At 41.0% G+C, this 22,284-nt stretch overlaps 1 protein-coding gene across 1 annotated transcript in view; it reads right to left on the bottom strand.

The window, feature by feature from the left end:
• The window catches only part of CSMD3 (CUB and Sushi multiple domains 3), a 710,986-nt gene that overhangs the window by 105,355 nt on the left and 583,347 nt on the right, over positions 1-22,284 (bottom strand). The window contains exons 40-47 of the mRNA XM_066624387.1: positions 20,191-20,309; positions 16,712-16,781; positions 14,835-14,951; positions 11,192-11,401; positions 10,201-10,389; positions 9,467-9,644; positions 6,412-6,557; positions 4,710-4,790 (exon numbers count right to left, since the gene is read on the bottom strand). Of these exons, the coding sequence (XP_066480484.1) occupies positions 4,710-4,790; positions 6,412-6,557; positions 9,467-9,644; positions 10,201-10,389; positions 11,192-11,401; positions 14,835-14,951; positions 16,712-16,781; positions 20,191-20,309 (1,110 nt within the window). The remainder of the gene's footprint in view (positions 1-4,709; positions 4,791-6,411; positions 6,558-9,466; positions 9,645-10,200; positions 10,390-11,191; positions 11,402-14,834; positions 14,952-16,711; positions 16,782-20,190; positions 20,310-22,284) is intronic.

Genomic DNA, 22,284 nt, shown 5'->3' with positions numbered 1-22,284 from the left:
GGAATTAAGTCAGCTGGAGGTTAAAAGAGAAGATGTTTCATACCTCATTGATAAATTAAAGATCAGGGCCCTGATGGCATCCACCCTAGAGTTATTAAGGAATTGAAGAATGAAGTTGCTGATCTCTTGATTAAGATATGCAACTTGTCCCTCAAAACGGCCACGGTGCCCGAGGATTGGAGGATAGAAAATGTCACGCCGATCTTTAAAAAGGGAAAGAGGGGGGACCCGGGAAACTATAGGCCAGTCAACCTAACATCTATACCGGGTAAGATGGTGGAATGCCTCATCAAAGATAGAATCTGAAAACACATAGACAAACAAGCCTTGCTGAGGGAGAATCAGCATGTCTTCTGTAAGGGTAAGTCCTGCCTCACAAACCTTTTAGAATTCTTTGAAAAGGTCAACAGGCATGTGGATGCGGGAGAACCCATGAACATTATATATCTGAACTTTCAGAAGGCGTTCGACACGGTCCCTCACCAAAGGCTACTGAAAAAACTCCACAGTCAGGGAATTAGAGGGCAGGTCCTCTCATGGATTGAGAACTGGTTGAAGACCAGGAAACAGAGAGTGGGTGCGAATGGGCAATTTTCACAATGGAGAGAGGTGAAAAGCGGTGTGCCCCAAGGATCTGTCCTGGCACCGGTGCTCTTCAACCTCTTCGTAAATGACCTGGAGACAGGGTTGAGCAGTGAGGTGGCTAAGTTTTCAGATGACACCAAACTTTTCCGAGTGGTGAAGACCAGAAGTGATTGTGAAGAGCTCCAGAAGGATCTCTCCAAACTGGCAGAATGGGCAGCAAAATGGCAGATGCTGCATTTCAATGTCAGTAAGTGTAAAGTCATGCACATTGGGGCAAAAAATCAAAACTTCACATATAGGCTGATGGGTTCTGAGCTGTCTGTGACAGATCAGGAGAGAGATCTTGGGGTGGTGGTGGACAGGTCGATGAAAGTGTCGATCCAATGTGCGGCGACAGTAAAGAAGGCCAATTCTATGCTTGGGATCATTAGAAAAGGTATTGAGAACAAAACAACTAATATTATAATGCCGTTGTACAAATCTATGGTAAGGCCACACCTGGAGTATTGTGTCCAGTTCTGGTTGCCACATCTCAAAAAGGATATAGTGGAAATGGGAAAGGTGCAAAAGAGGGCAACTAAGATGATTGCTGGGCTGGGGCACCTTCCTTATGAGGAAAGGTTACGGCATTTGGGCCTCTTCAGCCTAGAAAAGAGACGCCTGAGGGGGGACATGATTGAGACATACAAAATTATGCATAGGAAGGATAAAGTGGATAGAGAGATGCTCTTTACACTCTCACATAACACCAGAACCAGGGAACATCCACTAAAATTGAGTGTTGGGAGGGTTAGGACAGACAAAAGAAAATATTTCTTTACTCGGCGTGTGGTTGGTCTGTGGAACTCCTTGATGCAGGATGTGGTGGCGGCATCTGATCTGGATGCCTTTAAAAGGGGATTGGACAAGTTTCTGGAGGAAAAATTCATTATGGGTTACAAGCCATGATGTGTATGTGCAACCTCCTGATTTTAGAAATGGGCTATGTGAGAATGCCAATGCAAGGGAGGGCACCAGGATGCAGATCTCTTGTTATCTGGTGTGCTCCCTGGGGCATTTAGTGGGCTGCTATGAGATACAGGAAGCGGGACTAGATGGGCCTATGGCCTGATTCAGTGGGGCTGTTCTTATGTTCTCTTTACACTATCACATAACACCAGAACCAGGGGACATCCACTAAAATTGAGTGTTGGGAGAGTTAGAGTAGACAAAAGAAAATATTTCTTTACTCAGTGTGTGGTTGGTCTGTGGAACTCCTTGCCACAGGATGTGGTGACAGCATCTGGCCTAGATGCCTTTAAAAGGGGATTGGACAAGTTTCTGGAGGAAAAATCCATTACGGGTTACAAGCCATGATGTGCATGTGCAACCTCCTGATTTTAGAAATGGGCTATGTCAGGTGCAAGGGAGGGTACCAGGATGCAGGTCTCTTGTTATCAGGTGTGCTCCCTGAGGCATTTGGTGGGGCTGCTGTGAGATACAGGAAGCTGGTCTAGATGGGCCTATGGCCTGATCCAATGGGGCTGTTGTTATGTTCTTATGACTCACGAGCCTGGGATGCTTGTTACCATGTGGAGAGCAGCAGCAGGCTTTCAGAGACTAAAGCTCTAAATTCTGTAATAGTCATGGAAGTAATTAAAGAGAGATGCCATCAAGTATCCTTATTCCCTTATCAAAGTACTTTACTTTGCTTTACTTTATCAAGTATCCTTTTTCCTGCTTCCCCTTTTCAGATGTTGGATACTGTGATTAACACCTGACCTTTTGGAGTGACAACTACAGGACAGGATTAAAAAACAAGTTCTGGAACGTATTTCGAGGAGTTTTTAAACTCATATACTGAATGCTCCAAAGAGAGCATTTGCATTCAATGGCTGCAGACACAGCAAGGATAAAAAATGCACATTATATTCTACACAAACATATATATGAATGTTTCTTTGTGAGCCTTTACCTCCTTGCAAAGGCCACATCATAAGCCATATGCTGAGTTGGGAAAGAGCCACACACATGTGGCTGGAGGGTTTCTGGATGTTTTTACAGCAGTCGATCATCCAGCTGAACAGGCAAACTGTTGTTAAAGGAAAATCATCTTGTCCATTCAGCCAGGTAATTGGCTGCAGTAAAATATTTCAAAACACATCCAGTTGCATGTGCACAACTCCTCCATCCGCAGATATTGCTTGCCAGAATTGCAGCCAACCCCTGTTGGCCAGATTATGTGTTATGATAGAATGTAGATGTTTTTACAGCCAAAATATTCTCAGTGGTGTTGCCTGATAATTACTTTTTAATGCATGGAGGAAGCACACTTGTGCTTCCATGTGTACACGGAAATTGGAATCTGCAAGGAGAGCATGGCCCAGGTGATGTTAACACTAGGACTGATGACAAGAGGCCTCAGATCCACAGACCAAAGGGAAGGCCACACTTTTAATCAGAGCAATCACTCCCTCACCAGTCTGCTTCACATGGAGCTTTGCCTGCTCCAAAATTCTAATGAAACAACCACGAGTTTTTGGTGCAACAAGTTTAAACTTGTGACTAAAGCCACCTCCTAGGAACCTCCTGGCTTAGGAAAAACAAGTAGTTAGCAAAACAGAAGAAGAACATTCAAATCTAGCTATCCTCACAATCTAGCTGTCCTACCTTGATGGCTAAACTCAATAAAGGATGTCCGTTAATAAGTCAATGGACCTCCTGAGCTAGCTACTATACCCTCATAAAGGTGCAAAGACAAAGGATGCAATCCTATACATATTAACCTGGAAATAAGCCTCATTGACTATAATGGAACTTACTTCTGAGTAGACATGCATAGGATTGGGCTCAAAGGCAGCATTTATTGAAGGCTGTCTAATTACAAAGAAAGGCCCCTTTATTAACTCACTCCTCAAAAATTCACCTAGGATCCTGTGCGTGACAGGCCTGGGTCACTAGATCCTCATGTCTTCTGTTTTCACCTTCCTCCTGCCTTACTCTTGGTCTGTGACCAAAGATGCTGTACCACTGCAGACTGAACAGTCAACCATTGTGGGCCTTGTTGTTGAGTGCCCTTCTGGGAGGAGCACCTCTGGCTCTCTTGTTCTGCTTCCTAGCCTCCAGGGAATTCAGGTTACTGCCTAGTTTTGAGGCTTAGTTCAAAGCTCTCTTGCTGCCTTTAAATCCTGCTTTGATCAGGAGATAAGCCAGTCTTGCACAATTAAAATATTGTGTAAAAACAAGTTTTTACCATATAATTAGAGGTGGTGGTTTCTGGTGAGTAAGATATGTTTGTATCCTGTCTTACTGAGCACAATGGGCTTATTTCTGAGTAAAGTAAATAACATCGTTTTCAAACATCTCTACATAAAGCACATTTTCAGGGAGGTAACATTTTAGTATCAAATACTTCTATTGTTTTCCATGAGTTCTCAGCCTTTTTAAGAAGAACATTTGGATTTCACAGGTTCAGCCCTTTTTATACGGCATCTGCTGTTTTATTCTTGTGCTTTACATGGCAATTAAGTTTTAGGTTGCTTTAAATGTTTTGAGTTATTCAATATTTTGTAATTGTTTTAACTGGGATTTTGTGCCTTTTTGTATTTTCTGTTTTTATGATCTATGTAAGTTGCTTTGGGCCCCCTATATGGGAAGAATAGCAGGAAAAAAATACAGTTAACAGATAAAATAAATAAATAGGGTCATATTGAGGCTGACTGACATTTTAGGATACCCTCTTGACCTAGGGGTGGCTAGGGGAAGAAGTTAGTCATCAAGTCATGTTTAAGAGATTGTAAGTTAAAGCAGTACAGGCCATTTTAGTCTGGATAATTAGAAAATGCCATGAGAATACAACTCAGAAGACACACAAAAAACCTTTTTTTAAAAATAGCATGTTTTTCCAATACTCTCCCTCCCCCCGTTAAAAAATTGCAGTTGTAGCTGAGTTTTCTAAACTTCTGATTATGCGCATATTTTCCAAATTATACAGGGAATTCAAATTAATTAATTGTAAGTTATTATTAAACATAAAGTTACTTGTAATTTTTATGTGTGCTCAGAACTTCAACACCAGATAATTTTAAGTACATTCAGGAATTTTCTTTAAAAGAATATTATATTTATATGAAGACTGGCTTTACCTATTTCAAATTCATCATCCTCGGTTAGGATTTCAGCATTTGGTATAGCAGGTGGAGGTTGACATACTCGAAGTTGGTATGCTGTAAAATGGGGAAGGCATTCTGATTAATGTAGCGTTCCATTTCAAAGAATAGCAAATGAACAATAGTTAAAAGTTTTATCTTGAAAGGATCACAGTCTAAAAGGAAGACCACCATAACTCATTAGAATTTGGAAGTTAGGAAGACAGAGATAGTTTTATTTCCAGGTTCAGCATTTTGGAGGGTGATCCCTCAATTATCACATGTTTGGGAAGACTGGTGTACTGGAGACAAAAGTAAAAGTTTGTGAAAATAAAATTACCTCCAAGAATCTCCTCCTACCACCACTTAAACAAAATTTAAACAAAAACACCTAGTAATTTAAGAACTGTAGGTTTTTCAAACAAAGATGAGAAAACCACAAGTGTAGCTTCTTCAGGTGATAAACTCCTTAGAAGATAATTGGAGATACTATAATTTTGCACCTTGTTGTAACTTTAAATGCAAACATCTGCACCTAAAAGTAGTGAAAGCAAAGCTGGTGTTGCTTTAGATAGGGAGCACTCCCCAGGGTACACTTAAGAAATACATTACGGTGGAAACAATTCCTCTCTGGCCTCCTACAAACTTCTTTCATCTCACCTTTACATCTAGAGAAACTGAAAGAGAGTACCTTCTTGCCGCCAATATTCTATGGGACATGTCTATGTCTCTCCTTTCATTTCAGAAGGACCATTGGTAGAACGGAAGGAATTTTATTCTCGGTGGGATTTACAAGACCTTCACTCTGAACCTGCTTGCAGTGCAAACCCTTAGATCTGCAACATAAGGTGATTTAACAAACAACACAGTGCTTCTGAGCAGAGTGTCTTTTCCTCTCTAGAGATTTACCAAGGCCAGGCTCCACTCATTTGAGAGTAAGTAACAGAGCTGCCAAGACAAGAAGGTGCAACTTCTAGGGAATCTGGAACACAGTAACTCTTGTTTTATAAATGGAACAATGGATAATTCTAATATTCCCCCAGCTCCAGTTAGCAAAATATAAAGATAGCTGTAGCAACAGGGGAATGAGAGAAGGAAATGAGACTGGAAACTGCAACAGTGGGCAATTGTCACCATATTCCAACAGCTTAAGGACAGCAGAGAATAAAAACATGGTTTGAGACCAGATCTGAATACAGAATAACTGAAGGATGGAGTTGGGATGCCATTAAGACAGGATATTTGGGATCATAAGTTGGGACTCTTTATCATGGGGAAGGAATAGTTTATGAGATTGTGTGTTGAAAGGCCTCTTGGGTAATTACCAGATTATTTGCAGAGCATTTTTGGCCCCTTTCCCCAAACAACTTGTCAGTGCTGGACTTTAGGGAAACCTACCTATTTCTCTTTTCTGTGCCTGGGACAGGTACATGGGTACCAGGGTTGCTTCTCAACTTGTCTGAACAAATTCTGTCATCCTATTCTCATGCAGCACAGGCTGCCAGTATTTTCAATTTTCCTACAACCTAGAATGTGACTACTCATTACTGTTATGTGCAAAAGTAACCATCTTAAAAATATAATGGCTGTGATTATGGAAAGTACAACAATATACAGTTAACATATAGTTATAATATAATATAAAACCTACTAAAGCTAAATCTTTAGTAGATTATCAGTAAATTTGTGTAACACTAACCATGATAACTAAGCACAAAGAAGCCACTTGTTGTAAAGTCACTGTGAAACTTGATGAGTATCTGATTTGAAGTACTATAAACAGATTCCAAAGCAGTGTTCCCGCTAAACTGCCCAATCTGAGGAGAACCTTGATCGGGCCCATCCCTAAAGAATGACACGAAGAAAAACAACACCACAATTAAATACATGTCTTGCCATTTACTGTAGAGAGAATTTCACAAAATGAGTGAGAAAGTGTTGGGGGGGGGGAAATCCAGGTAATTCTGCAAGTAATAAGTAATTGATAAAATTCTCCAAGAGAAGCTGGTATCTGTCTTTTTTTTCTCTTTCAATTTCATCAGAACTTGCACTAAAGAACTATTGAAACAAATGACAGCTGTACAGCAGCAGTTCTCAGAGAACATAACCTAATAGGTTAGTGTGCATCCTATTAAAAAAATAATAAGAAGAAGCATATATTTGCTAACCTCTGCTAACTGAGTAAGAGGCACTTTTTCAAGTGGGTGCTCCTCTTTTTTTAGCAGGGGGAGAGTAACTGGCTCTCCTCACCCCAGCACTGTCTGTTCTAGTGGCTGTCTGCTGGTATTCATTTGCATCTTTTTAGATTGTGAACCCTTTTGGGACAGGGAGCCATTTAGTTATTTGATTTTTCTCTGTAAACTGCTTTGTGAACTTTTTTGTTGAAAAGCGGTATATAAATACTGTTAATGTTAATCATCATCATCATCATCATCACAGCCTACAATCCTGCACTCATTCCTTAACTATTACTCTCTTTCTCCATCTACTATTTTTATGTATCAACTTTTTCTTCAGACCTTGAGAAAGCAGTTTCTTTCCATTTTGCTCTATGTCATCTTCACTTTGCTATCTCTAAATCTGCAAATATGAAGACCAAGTAAGAAGCAGTCCATGTGTTGTACTCCTTGCTGCTCTAGGGGTGGCATTTCTTGGTCTCCCAGGACTGTTAGAATCTAGGAAGCTGCCTTATACTGAGTCAGACCATTTGTCCATCTAGTTCAGTATTTTGACACTGACTGGCAGCAGTTTGCCAGGTTTTCAGGAAGGAATTTTTCTTTACCCTACCTGAAGGTGCTTCCAGGAGCTGAACCTGGGACCTTCTGTATGCAAAACAAATGTTCTACCACTGAGTTACAGCACACCCACCCCCACATTCATGGCATGTGCCCATTCTTTTGCATGGTGCAAAACTACCACAGAACACAATACACATGATCTTTTTACTGTCCATAAGATTTCTGCCAAGTGCGTTTTACCAATACTTCATGTTCTGAAAACAATGTTTATAGAGCATTCAAAGTGCCCGTCTAATGTGCAGGTGCAGTTAATTTCCATTATAGATGTTAACATTGAGCCACAGCAGCATGATCTGTAATCATAGTTGGATGCTGAAATGCTGACATTTGAATGACCATAAAATTACTGGCCATTTAAAATGATGTGGCCTTTAATGTGCTCAAAGATTTTTAATCAACTCAATTCTTGTCAAAATGTCACCTTAAAAAAAATGCCAAGCTATAATATTGCATTTTGCTCTGTTCCTAACACTGCCCCACTTGCTCCCCTGTGTGTTTCTTTCCTTCAGAAAAGAATCAAACCTAAAGAGTAGTGCACTTCAACGGCTGGTTGCTCGGTGTCTTGATTTGCATCAAGTGGTTACTTATTCCACATGATACTGCTTGAAGCACACTTTCAAATTTAGGAAAAACCATACATTTTTGTTTCAATATTGCTGGAGCAACTGCTACAGAACAAGATTGCTAACGGAAAAATTGGATATATTGGATGGATTCAATTATGGATATCTGGAATAAGAAAATTGAGAGAGAGAGAGAGAGTAATTTCCTGCAATACGGGAGACTAGAGGCTTACCTGCAGTCAATTACTCATCTGGTTAATTTTCAAATCAATATATGAATTTCAGCCTTCTTTTCTTTTATAGTCCCTGGCCATGTGCACTTTTCATTCCTGCCCCATTAGCTCTGTTAATCTTCCATTGGATCTCAGACTCTTCCCTACAAACTCTTGTTTCATTTACCCTGATGGAGCCTTTGTCTTCCAGCCTCTTGGTAATGGTAACTCTCTCTCTCTCTCTCTCTCTCTCTCAGGCCTGATTCCTCCTCTAGCCCATGAATGCTCAGGACTAGGGTTGTTCCCTGATTGTTTTCTGATTGTTCTCTCATTTGAAACACATAAAAAACACTTAAGTCCCTACAAAATAAATGGGATATGTTAATTTGCACATACATGTACAAGGAAATAGAGGGGCTGTGTAAACATCAACTCCACTGCTGTGCAGTTGCTGACCAGTACCCGAATGTGTGAAGTGGCTTTGTTAATACATTGCATTTGAAGTGATGCATCGTGAATGTTTAACTTGTAGAGTTATTTCTCTGATTGGCTATTCACACATGCAGATTACAAAGGGGTAAACATACATGTGTGAACCAGGAAGCATTATCCAGTGATCTGTAGATATATGCAGATTACAAAGGGGTAAACATACATGTGTGAACCAGGAAGCATTATCCAGTGATCTGTAGATATATGCAGATTACAAAGGGGTAAACATACATGTGTGAACCAGGAAGTATTATCCAGTGATCTGTAGATATATGCAGATTACAAAGGGGTAAACATACATGTGTGAACCAGGAAGCATTATCCAGTGATCTGTAGATACCTTCAAGACACTCTTGACATAGAGCAATACTGAATCCCATTAAAAGGGTTAAGAAATTACTCATAAATGCTGTATACTACATTTACTTACAGGCTTATTTACCATGAAACACAACATGAGCAAGTAATTCTAACAATGACTTGAAAAGAATTTTCAAACATGAAATACTTTACCATTATTTAGCTACTTTACTGAAAGATGCTCTTTGATTGTTAGTTTTGGAAATCATTCTGTACCACTAGCCTGGAACACTAAAACATGCCAAATCAGTAAAATGCAGCTTGAAATCTGTCTTGTTGCTACATGTCACTTGCCATAAGATGAATCAATAGTATTAGCTTCTGCTTACCACACAGTTATGAAATCATATATAGGCTCTGTTTGAAGAACAGTGAAATTAATATAAATGCCATTTCCTGGTGGAACTCTTACAAGCCAAAAACAGTCTTGGAAGTTTGGGTACTCATCAGGATAGCCAGGAGAGTATATAGTGCCATTCATTGCAGTTATATTCCCTCCACAGAGAGCTGTAAAACACAGAAGACAGTAATGTGCATGAATGCCATAATGATTTTGCATTTTTTAAATGGTATGAAAAGTTAAAAACCTTTGTCTGTGACATGTGCAGTGCACTAACCCTGCTCAATCCCCCCTTCCACAAAAATACACTATTATAGGAGGGAATATAACTAATGTATAAAGTGCTTACAATGTACTAGAGACTGCAGGTAAGTAAAATAAAATGTGGTTTTATTATCTGCCTTGAGGTTTGAAATCTAAGCCTAGTGCAGGTTCAGGGCCAGGATTCTGGATTACAGGCTCCCTAGCTACAGCCTGTCTCATTTTGCATGTGCATTTCCCTGTGATTTTCAACAAGGAGGAAGGGATTCCCAATTGGGGGGGGGGGAGGGATTTGAAGAAGGGAAGGGATTGTGCAATACTACCACCCACTTCCCAACTTCTTAACCATTTCAGCCTCCCAGACCATTGATGATTACATTGCAATTCTTTGAGTATTTAGTTGTAAAAAAGACAATATAAGGAAATGTTGTATGAATTAGTTCATTTCTGTTGAAAACATACCTTCACACCTTGGTAGAGGATGGTTCCAGTTACGACTGATCCCATGAAGACAAGTAAGTGCTGAATTTCCAATTAATGTATATCCAGGAAAACATTCAAATGAAACAGTTTGTCCTACAGTGAAGTCATTTCCAATGACAAAACCGTTGCGAAATGGGCGAGGATCAGGACAACTTTGCAACTGATATGCTGGGGGGAAAAGCACAACATAATTCAAATGCCAAAAGGAAAAGGTCCTTTCTTGGTCCGAAGTTCACCTGTTCAAGATCACTGGAAGCCCCGGGAGAAACAAGACCTTGACAAGCTGAGCAGAGCTCTTTTGGGTTAGAGCCAAAAGAAGCCAGCTCTGAAGCTCTTTGTGTGGGAGGAGACGGCAGCCAGAATGTGATGAGACTATAAGAAGATCCACCTGGAATGTAGTCAGTTCTTGAAAGAAAGAACTTCTCTGATCATTGTAAAAACTCCTTTGGGTGGTTTAGAAAAAGTGTGCTCATGTAAACCGCCTTGAATAAAGCCAAAGGAGCAATCCACTGGCCAGAAAGGCAGTATATAAATACCTGTTGTTGTTATTATTATTATATTATTATTTTCTGATATATATTTAAATTTAAAAACTTATACCATTATTGCAGACAATAAATTATAAAAAAAAATCTTCTGCATTTGTCTGCCATAATAGAAATTAGGAAACACATTAACCACAATCACACCAGAGGAGGAAAAGACTGAAATACTGGCAGCCCAATCCTATCCACACTTTCCTGGGAGTAAGTCCCATAAGCTCTAATGGGACTTACTTCTGAGTAGATGTGCATAGGATTGGGATGTAAGGTTGCAATCCTATACATCACTTACCAAGGGGAAGTGACTTTGATTACGCATTCCGAGATTATTTATAATATGCAGTTCCAAATAACATGCACTTTTGTATAGCTCTGGAGATGAAATATATATTTTTAAAGTCCCTAATACGAACTGGTGAACCACTCACCTTGATATACAATATGAAACCCTTGTTTGTTCTGAGAATAGTCACTGTGAAAATATAAACTAGTTTCATGGGTTGTACTAAAAAGAGAAGCTGGCAGTTGAGGGCCACTGAGTCTTCCAATAACGGTACTAATATCTGTTGATCCACTTCTTACTTCCAAATAATCATGTATTGTTTCAGTTGAGAAATTAACAAACTGCAAGTGCACACCTGAAAAAAAAATCATTTGATAAAAGAATTTCATTTGGTGAAATGCAGCAACCTTTTGTACAATAACCATGCCTATAAAACCACATACACAATGGAGAAAGAGTTGATGTGAACAAGACATACAGCAGAACCTCCAAAGTTGACCACCTCTCTATAATAACCACCTCCTTAAGTTGACCTAATTTTCACAGTATAGACAGACACTGCATATACACTATGGGAGACCAACCTCTCTATATTGACCACCTCCATAAGTTGTATCTTGATCATGTCGACCATTGCACAGAGTATTAATTAACCCTCTGTAAGTTGCCCACTGAACGCGATACTGTGGGCCTGTGTTTTGTCTGGTTTGTCCCATCTTGGAAAAGTAAGAAGCCATGCGACAATCCCTCCCCTACGCCTGCTAGCGCGTGTGCGAAAGGGTTTTTATAGGTGGACACACTGCACACAGCCGACAGACCTGTGCCGGCTGCTGATTGTACCTGGACATGTACCAAGTTGTGAGGGACATGAGGTTGCTTGTGCATAGTGAAGCCACTGTCCTTTCACTTTGGTTCCCATCACCAGTGCATTACTTTACACTTATATTGAAACACAACTGCTATTTTGCTGCCTATTCTCCTGGTTTGGAGAGATCCTTCTAGAGCACTTCACAATCCCTTCTGGTCTTCACCACTCAGAAAAGTTTAGTGTCATCCACAAACTTGTCCTCCTCCCTGCTTATCCCTGTTTCCAGGTCATTTATGAAGATGTTGAAAAGCACCAGTCCCAGGACAGATCCTTGAGGCACTCCACTTTCCACCTTTCTCCACTTTTTTTGTCAATTGCCCATTGACACCCATTCTCTGTTTCCTGGTTCTCAACCAGTTCCCAATCCACGAGAGGACCTGTCCTCTTATTCCCTGACTGTGGAGTTTTCTTAACAGCTTTTACTGAGGGATTGTATCAAACACCTTCTGGCAATTAGTGAATCTAAGGAGACCCAGTGGAGGCCAGGCAGCCTAAGTAAAAAAGTGTGTTTTTGTTGTTTTTTTAGCTGTTGGGGCTATGTAACATGCTACATGCTATGGGCTGGCAAGGGATAGCATTGGTCTGCCTGTCTGCTATGAAACCAAGTACTTTTTTTTAACTTACAATTTTTTTAAGCTTATGAATTTTCAGGGTTTTTTTAAAACACTGATTGTGGGCTGTTTATTCTCTGTCTCTTGATATAGATTTAGATTATATACCGTATTTATCGGCGTATAACACGCACTTTTTCCCCCTGAAAATAGGGGGCAAATGATGTATGCGTGTTATACGCCGATGTCCAGGGAACGGAATCCTCTTTAAGGGATCCCGTTCCCAATAGTGCCTACCGGCGGCGCAGCGTCGTGACGTGATGTCAGCGCTGCGCCCGCCGCATATTATCACAGCCGCTGGCAGCTGATGAATATGGTAAGTGGAGACCCTTTCTTTGGGGAGGGGAGGGGGAGGGATTGAGGTGAGGTGAGGTGGGGTGGGGGAAGAGATGGAGGTGAGGTGGGGTGGGGGCAAAGAAATACTGACGTTTGGGAAATGCCTCACTACTTATGATTGGCGTTGTACAGAATGCAAATTTACACCCCCCTGATACTACGGTACCTTACTCTTTTTTTTTTATTTAAACTTAGGTAAAAAGTTTTGTTAAAACAGTTGCTTTTACTGTCCTTTTACATTATTTACCTTATATGTGGTAATAATATTAATAAAAAAAAGTTCTGAGCTACCCTTATTTTTTTCCTGAAATTTCCCTCTTAAAATGAAGATGCGTGTTATACGCCTGTGCGTGTTATACGCCGATAAATACGGTAACTCATAAGCATCGTAAAAGGATCAATTCTCATTGATATTTGCAATAGAACTTTTTAAAAATCCAGTCTAAATAATAACTTGGCCTTCCATTTGTTGTCCTGGGAGCTAAACATGATAATATTTAAATGCCTTTTTTGGTATGTTGACCACCTCCCTATGTTGACCAATTCCTCCAGTGCCTTGGGTGGTCAACTTAAAGAGGTTCTACTGTATTATTGGATCAATATACATTTAGATTCTGATTTTTCTGGCATATGATGGGCAGAAGGTTTGGTCTAGAGGGTAGAGCCTCCGTCTGCCTGAAGATAACATCCACAAGGTCGCCAGTTCGAGGCCACCGGCACCGTGCGACCTTGAAGCAGCTGACAAGCTGAAGCTGAGCTATTTCCATCTGCTCTGAGCGTGGGAGGATGGAGGCCAGAATGTGAAGCCAGATCGGAATGAAACACCTTGAATGTAGTGGTTCTTGAAAGAAAGAACCTTCTTTCAAATTGTAAAAATCCCTATTTAATAAGGGATTTAAATAAAAGTCTGCCTATGTAACCCGCCTTGAATAAAGTCTTGAATAAATACCTGTTATTATTATTATTATTATTATATGATCACATTTTACTTTCGCATAAACATTTGCTGAATGTTATGATAAACGCATGTGGGTATAGCAATATTATGGTATTACTCTCCATCTGGAATGTGCTGGAATCCCTAGCATGTATGCACTGCTGAAACAGAGACGCCTGTGTTAGCTCGGTCATGTCATGAGAATGGATGATGGCCGGATCCCAAAGGATCTCCTCTATGGAGAACTCGTGCAGGGAAAGCGCCCTACAGGTAGACCACAGCTGCGATTCAAGGACATCTGCAAGAGGGATCTGAAGGCCTTAGGAGTGGACCTCAACAAGTGGGAAACCCTAGCCTCTGAGCGGCCCACTTGGAGGCAGGCTGTGCAGCATGGCCTTTCCCAGTTTGAAGAGACACTTGGCCCACAGACTGAGGCAAAGAGGCAAAGAAGGAAGGCCCATAGCCAGGGAGACAGACCAGGGACAGACTGCACTTGCTCCCAGCGTGGAAGGGATTGTCACTCCCGAATTGGCCTTTTCAGCCACACTAGATGCTGTTCCAGAACAACCATTCAGAGCGCAATACCATAGTCTTTCGAGACTGAAGGTTGCCTACCTACTCTCCATCTAGGGTTTCATGAAGACATAGAACATGTATGGAGAGTACCAATGCTGCCGATGTACTAACATTCTTCCCGGGCCTGATCCTGCAGCATGGGTTAATGCAGACCTGCACCAGCAAAATAGCTGTCACAGATACTACCCCCACACTGTGGAGGCTTACCTCAGGGTTTGCTTACATCTAATTTTCCCTGGAGTGGGTCCATTTTTTGGAGGGAATCTTTTAAACAAACTCATTGGTAGAGAAAAGGTGGGAGATTTGTGAGCATTATATCAGGGAGTAAATTCCATTAAAGTCAATGGGGCTTTCTTCTCAGGAGTTATGCATATAGGACTGCACTGTAGGTGTCTCACCCAGTGATTTGCCAGTTATTAAAAGAAAGCAGGAGAGGAAAACAAGCAGGTATGCAACATACCAAAACCAATAGGCAGCTTAATTGTCCATGTGCAGTCCAAGCTGCTGGGATAATTTCCAGGAAAGCCTGGGCTAAGGATCACTCCACTGAAATCTGACATGGAACCACCACACTGTGCTACAAAATGAGAGAGATACACAAAGCAGTAGCTTAAGACCAGATTAAATCAAGGTAAAATAATAAAGCCCTTCATATTAATTTGCTAAAGAAGTGTCCCTTTAAAATAAAATGTTGTACATTGTTTTATAATATTTTAAAATTTATCATGCCACCACAACTGGAGGGGGAGGAAGTAAGACAACTGCAACTAATAGCCTTCCCCCATTATTTATCAATTTGAAATTATACCCCGCCCTTCTTTCCCCATAGGGATCACTAGAGCAGTTTACAACATTGTTCAAAAAATCCCAAAATCTGCAACTACAATAGCAAACAGTCAAAGGTCAAATTAAAATCTACAATTCAAAGGATAACCAGTAGAAATAAAGAGAAAAGATACATGAATACTTAAGAAAAAGCCCACTGAAACAGGTGCCTCTTCATTACTGGTTTGAAAACAGCCAAAGAATATGCCAGCCAGGGAAGATAAAGGAATTACACAGTCTATGGGCTACCATTGAGCAGTCCTTGCTTTGTCTTCTGCCAAACATACCTCAGCATGCAGCATGCCTCTGATAATGAAGACAGTGCATGTGAAGGTCAATGTGAGAGATATTCCTTTACTTTAGGCATGCTTGCCAAAATCTCTAGGGGAATTTATAATTATTTGGATCATCTCTTCTAACCGGTCAGGAATACTAGTTTGGGTAGCCCATCTAACATTGCCCAGGTACCCCCCAATAAATGACATGAGATTAGGTCAACTTTGGCATGAAATGGGCCACTTTTATTTATTACACATTGAATTCAATGCATCCTGCAATGATAAACAGAACTCCTCCCCCATTTGTGTATGCATCTATCCTGGAGGAGACAAATGGAACTTCCCCCTTGAACATTACCATACTGGCTCCAACCTGAGATCATCTTTTGCTGACCACAGATTTTCCACACCAGGGGTCAAGGCAGCCAATTTGCTCTACCCATCTCCAGCTTGATAGGTTTTAAGAAGAACTTTGCAATTCAAGCCCAAGGGATCAGCCTTCACCCTAAACCAGAATGCCTCTTGGGAATGGTTCTGGTTCCCCTTCCAACTCTTGCTCACCTTAAGGTCACAGCAGATCCCTACTCTATCTCCCTCTCCCTCACTACACTTGCCTATAGTTTCTGCTCTGGCTAACACAGCACACCCCAAGCAACAGCCTGAGAGAAGGTGAACAAAACTTCCTGCCAATAGCCATTCAAGTGGGAAGTAAAACATTCTTACCTGTTCCTTAAAAGCCAGCTAGTCTCAGACTATCCAAAAGGTGGGTAAGTTGAGGCATGAAACCTCCCAGGATCAGAAATGCTGGTTTTGGAGCATGTACACTGAAATGCTGCTTCAGCCCCAATCAGCTGCCTGTCCTTCCTTGCCTTGTGCAGGGTAGGTACAGGCAAAGAGATCCCCCACTTTATTTGCAGAAGGGCTGCATTTTTTTGAATTTGTTATATATATGACTGATATTTTGTTTTAATCAAAAATACGCCTACACAATCAGTTACCCAACTCAATGCTTCTTTGGCTTCTACTGCCAATTTTAATCATAGAACTCTTTCCATCTGATTCTATTTCAGCCTTGGATAATTAAGAATTATTTCAACTGATTTGGCAACTCACCCTGAAAAACTGAAACAAAACAAGGACTCATAAATAGACTCTTATACGATCTAACACTTTAGATCTTTGAAAATTTCTAGATTTCATATGAAATTCACAAATACTGTATGCAAGAGTGTACCTAAACAAATTGGAATAGGATAATTCCATCTTCTTACTGGTCCAGGCATGCAAGTGATATGTGAATGCCCCTACAATGATAAGAGATAAGTAAAAAAAAAATTAGAAAGTTAGCAATAAGATTTTGCATTGCCACAATAACTTTTACAGTGATAAGCCATCCAAGTAGAAAAAAAAAACTAGTTCAATCAGTACTGATTCAGAAATATTTATATATTAGATCATGAGAAGAAGTTCCATATACATTTTGATAACTTACTGTCCATTAATTGATCAATACGATCAACTATGGAGAGCCTCTTGGGTGTATCCACCTTCTGAAGTTCAGTTGGTGGTGACGGGTGGAAACTCCTTGTCCCAGAAGATCTAGCCTATCTAGCTTCCAGTCCTTGGGTTTTCTGGCATAACTTTAAATAGTTGCACTGTATTGTTATTTACTACCTCTGTTTTTGCTGCTTTTAACACTTTACTGTTTGTTGTTTTATCATCTGGTTTGTCATTTTCTTACTAGTATATAAGCTGCCCTGAGCTTTTTTAAAATTAGAAATGTGGAACACACATTTTACAAACAAACAAACAAACAAACAAACAAACAAACAAACAAACAAACAAACAAACAAACAAACAAACTGAAAGTCAGGGAGAGAAGATGTAGAGTGGCTAGAAGAAGTTACTGAAAAACAGATTGGACTGAAAGTATGGGGGGGTGTATCCGCGGATCCTGTATCCATGGATTGGGTCCATGGGACCCCCCGCGTGTGTCCCCCCCCCTCAGACACAAGGGGTGATCTGCACCTCTGGTGGGTCCTCTGAGCCCAGCAGAGGCTGCAGACGTCTGTCTGCGGCCTCTGCCAGGCTCAGACTGAGCCCTAGAACTAAAAACTTGTGACTTCGGGTTTTTCCATGAAAACGGAACTGATGTTTTCAATGTCTTATAAGGCATTAAAAACATGATTTCCATTTTCACAGAGAAACCAGAAGACATGTGTTCATCCACGGCCTCCGCTAGGCTCAGAGGACCCTTCAGAGATGAGGGGAGCAGAGCTCTGCTCTGGAGGATGGGGGGCAGGTGTTTGCCCATATCCACAGTTTCACATAACTGTGGGGGGAGTTCCAGAACAGAACCAGACTATAGGGAAACACCTGTAATTGTATCTACATCTTGTCACCCTAATCACTACACTCCTCCCCTTCTTTCAGTGATTCATTATTCTTTCTTCAGCCTTCCCACGCCTCCCTTTGTTGTTTTTCCCTGTGTCAATGTTTAGATTATAAGCAGCTTGGAGAACGTATCTGTCTATTGGCTTATGAAACTCTGTTAAAGTACCAAGGCGCTGCATAACTAACACAACAGCAATTAAAAGGCTGCAGAAATAGATAGGCCCACATTCTTTTACCCATGGCAGCTTAAGTGTCTTTTACTGTAATGAATGTTGCAAAAATATAATTTGCAGAAGGTACCAGGTAGATATATTTTCACCCATCTGTACACTTGAATGTGTTAAATAAAACAATCCTGTAGTAGAAACTGCAAGTCCATACATTTAGGGAAGAACGAAAATCCATTAATTGAACATTTATCCCAACAGACATTCACAAATCCAGACAACTTGACATTCTACTTTGGCATTTGTTCTTTACTAAGGGAGAAAAGGAATCTCCATGTAGGCTACACATTGGGAGAAACTGAAAAAAAAAAAAAAAAAAAAAAAAACACTTTTACAAACTGGCTCAACTGAAATCCAGTGTGGCAATCTGGCTTAGCTGAAATCAGGGGTAGCTCTGACTTTACTACTATGCAAATTTTGCCCTATTTTGTTACACAGTATTTCTCATTTGGAACTGGCTATAATTCTAATTTTTATTTATATAAAACAATTGTATAAAAACCCAATTCTATGCTTGTCCGCTTAGAATTAAAAAGTTAGATCCACTCCTTAGAAACAGGTTTACATTACAGATGTGCTTTGGTATTCCCAGGGGTTTAGTTCCGGAACCTCCTGCAGATAATGAAAGCACGGATACTAGAGAATGCTCCCCCACCCTCTGAAAGCAAGGGAAGATCAGCTCCCTTCACCTCTGGAGGGTCTTCTAAGCCCAGCAAAGGCTGCACACATCTGCCTGCAGCCTGTGCCAGGCTCAAACTGACTCCTAGAACAAGTAACACGACTTGGAAGTCTTGGAAAGTGGACTTCTGAACTTCTGGAAAGTGGTGTTTCTAATGCCTTATAAGAGTCTTGTGAGGATTTAATGCCTTATTAGGCATTAAAAAGTTACTTCTGGTTTAAAAAAAAACCCAGAAAAAAACAAAAAAAAAACCAGAAGTCACTTTTCCATTGTAGGAGTCAGTCTGAATTCAGCAGAGGCCTCAGGTGGATGAGTGCTGCCTCTGTGGGCTCAGAAAACCCTCCAGAGGTGAAGGGAGTTCTGCAAGGGAGGCATGTGCTGGGGTCCCCGCGGACCCGATTTGCAGATAAGAGGATCCACAGATACAGGGACCCCCTGTATCTGTCATACAGCCCAATCTTATCCAAACTGCCTGCTCCTTGATGTAGCGGCACCGAAATGGCCACCACAGTATCCAGCCCGGGCAACAAGGCTTCTGGAGGTCTCCCCATGGGGGGGGGGAGAACAGGGACCAGTGGCAGCCATTGCATATGTGGGTTGTCGCCCACCAGAGCATCGCTAAGTGACACTCACCTGTAGAAAATATCTGCTTCTACCTTATATCGATGATCTCCCAAACATTATATTCTCTCTTGATTCCTTATCCTTGCTTTTTCCTGCTTTTCTTTTTTGCCTCTTAATGGATGACAGCCTTTGGGTGTAATCCTAAGCAACTTTCCAGCACTTGGCATAGCTGTGCTAGTGGGGCATGAGCTGCATCCTGCCTTTGGGGGGCAGTCATGGTGGCCTCCTCAAGGTAAGGCAATGTTTGTTCCCTTACCTTGGACCTGCATTGCCCTTAAGTCAGTGCTGGAAAGTTGGTTAGGACTGTGGCCTTTGTTTAACAGTTAAAATTAACACATTCTTTCCTTGGGTTTGAAAATAAAATACATTATGGCTTGGATCCAAGAGTGTAAATACAAAGGTGCTTTCCACAGAAGGTTCCACCTTCCACCAGTTCTTCCCCTGCACAAGCTACAGTCTCCTGAGTTGCATCAAATGCTGTTTTGGAAGTCCTTTAATAATCAGAAGCACCTTTTTGGATGAGATGAAGCAGGAAGAGGTTGGAAAACCACATTCTACAAACAGAAGTCCATTCAAGGTTCATAGGATCCAAGCCTATGTTTGCAAAGAGTTATACTCACCACAGAATAACAAAATAATACAGTAATCATCCATTTTAATCAATTTATATGTGCTCCTTTGGAAAATACAATTGAACTGTGGCTGAACCACAGCTCAGTAATCTTGGGTTTAGATTGTTATATATGATGTAAATTATACATGTGAGGGCAAAAAGAAAAGGAAGCCTACCTGAAGGGAATACCCTTGGTCACATTGGAAGGAAACCACATCTCCAACCATGTATCGGTCTCCAATTTTAATTCCACTATTTGGGGTCTGTGGTTCAGGGCAAGAGTCCAAACCTATAGCTGTGAAAAGTTAAAAAACTTAACAATGACAAAATAAATTTCCTCTGTTATTACTCAGATACTCAGCTATATGTAGAACATTGTTGTTACATTTCCCTGCATGTGCATTTAAAGAATTTATAAACAGAAAAATCAAATCTTGAAACTGTAAGTTTTCACTCTTTCTGGCTTCAAGGAACCTTTTCACATCATCTTGCCTTGCATTGAGACTTGGAATGTTGCAGAAGATTCTGGGGAGTGTTTTAGTGCACATCCAGCTTCTTCAGGTTTCTGGCTAGATCTTTGCACAGATAGGCTCTCTGCAGACCGTCAAAGGAATGCACAAATGTGCATAGACTTCCATGACGATACAGCTCCCTAACAAACATGCATTAATTGGCTTGGACCCTAAAGTGTTGTTGTGTGAAGAGCACTTCTATTCATGCAAAGGGCAACTATTTTAGCCAATCCCCTTCATGCTGCAGTTCTCCATCACATGCCATCCTGTACTACGGTATTCCAAATTCATGTGAGTGGATTTTTTGGGGCTGCAAGGGCCTGCAGAGGCATAGGATACAGGGGAACCCATTCTGTGAGGGCAGTTTCACACATGGAAGTAAAGATCCTAGGTGTTGCTCCATAAACGTCTCCTGAAAAGGCCCTATGTCTTTCACAGCTCTGTCTAGGATTGGGTCAGCATGCACAGAACTTTACAACAGGAACACAGAGTGCTCCAAGAGCAGAGTGCTCCATTGGTGGCCATTTTGGGAGCACTGCCACAGGAGGTTGTAGCATTCCTGGACCATCGCCAGACCACCCAGCAGCTGCTGAAGCAGGTAAGATGGTGGCAGGAGTGGAGACGAAACAGGGCGAGTAAGGGGGCAAAATGGGGCAGAGAAGGGTGCAGAACGGGGAAGGGAAGCTGCTGGAGGGGATGGATAGTGAGCACTGGATCCTATCTCTTCTTTTTCAATCCTTTCCACCCCTTTGTCTCCTCAGTCTTGTGCCAGCTACTGAGCTGTCTGGGGATTAATCCACTTATCCCTCTGAAGCCTCCCAATCCACTCCCCTCTGGATACAGTGCACCTGTCTTTGATGTGGCTGCACCAGCAGGGGGAGGGGACAGGGAGGGAAGGACAGGACTGGGCTCTCAGAGAAGCATGTCCACTGTTACTCGTGCTCTCATTTCTGATTATTTTCAGATAACACAGTGAGAACATGTTATAAGTATACAAGTAGTGAAAGCAGGAAAAAATGCACACACCAAAAACTCAAATGACAGTTTAAAGTATATCTGGAACATGCTGGCAGCTGAATGAAGCTGTTCCCAGAGAACAAGACTCAGAAAGTGATTTAAACATGAGTTTAATAATCCTAAAAAATAAAGAACTTGAGTGTTTAAAAATTAAACACGAACACAAAATTAAATATTGAACACAAAAGACTTCCTTCTGGATGTTAGACCAGAATTAAAATAGGCTTAAAACTACATAGGCATCACTTAAAAGTTGTCTTTGTCAGAAAAGCTAGCCTGGAAAGCAATATCCAGCCAAATCAGATGTTCCAATTAAAAATAAAAAGGCATTTTGAAATGCTTCTCACATGGTGAAAATTAGTATTTGAATATCCACATCTCTGGACTAAAGAAATTGCTCAGAGTTTCTTTTTAACTGTTTATCTTAATGCCGATATGAAGAGTTAACACAGTTGTTAATAAGACCCTGAACAACTGAGAATAACATTCTACTGCATTCACTTAATAAAATCCTTATTTAGATATATTCGTTTTTTTACAGTTCCATTTGAGTTTCTTGCACAGAATAACAGCATAATAAATTCTGAGAGAATGAAGAATATTTACTGTGGGGTGCTAATGACTTCACCATTACAAGCCACTATTTGCTGAAATCCTACACAAGAAAGAAAACTGTGGTGAGGTGAAGAGCAGAAGTCCCTCACCCCCCCATCATAGATTCACAACACTTTGCAGTTTCCC

This window comes from Tiliqua scincoides, chromosome 4, assembly GCF_035046505.1.
Source record: "Tiliqua scincoides isolate rTilSci1 chromosome 4, rTilSci1.hap2, whole genome shotgun sequence".
Classification (NCBI taxonomy): domain Eukaryota; kingdom Metazoa; phylum Chordata; class Lepidosauria; order Squamata; family Scincidae; genus Tiliqua; species Tiliqua scincoides.
This window is presented reverse-complemented; position numbering and strand designations above follow the sequence as displayed.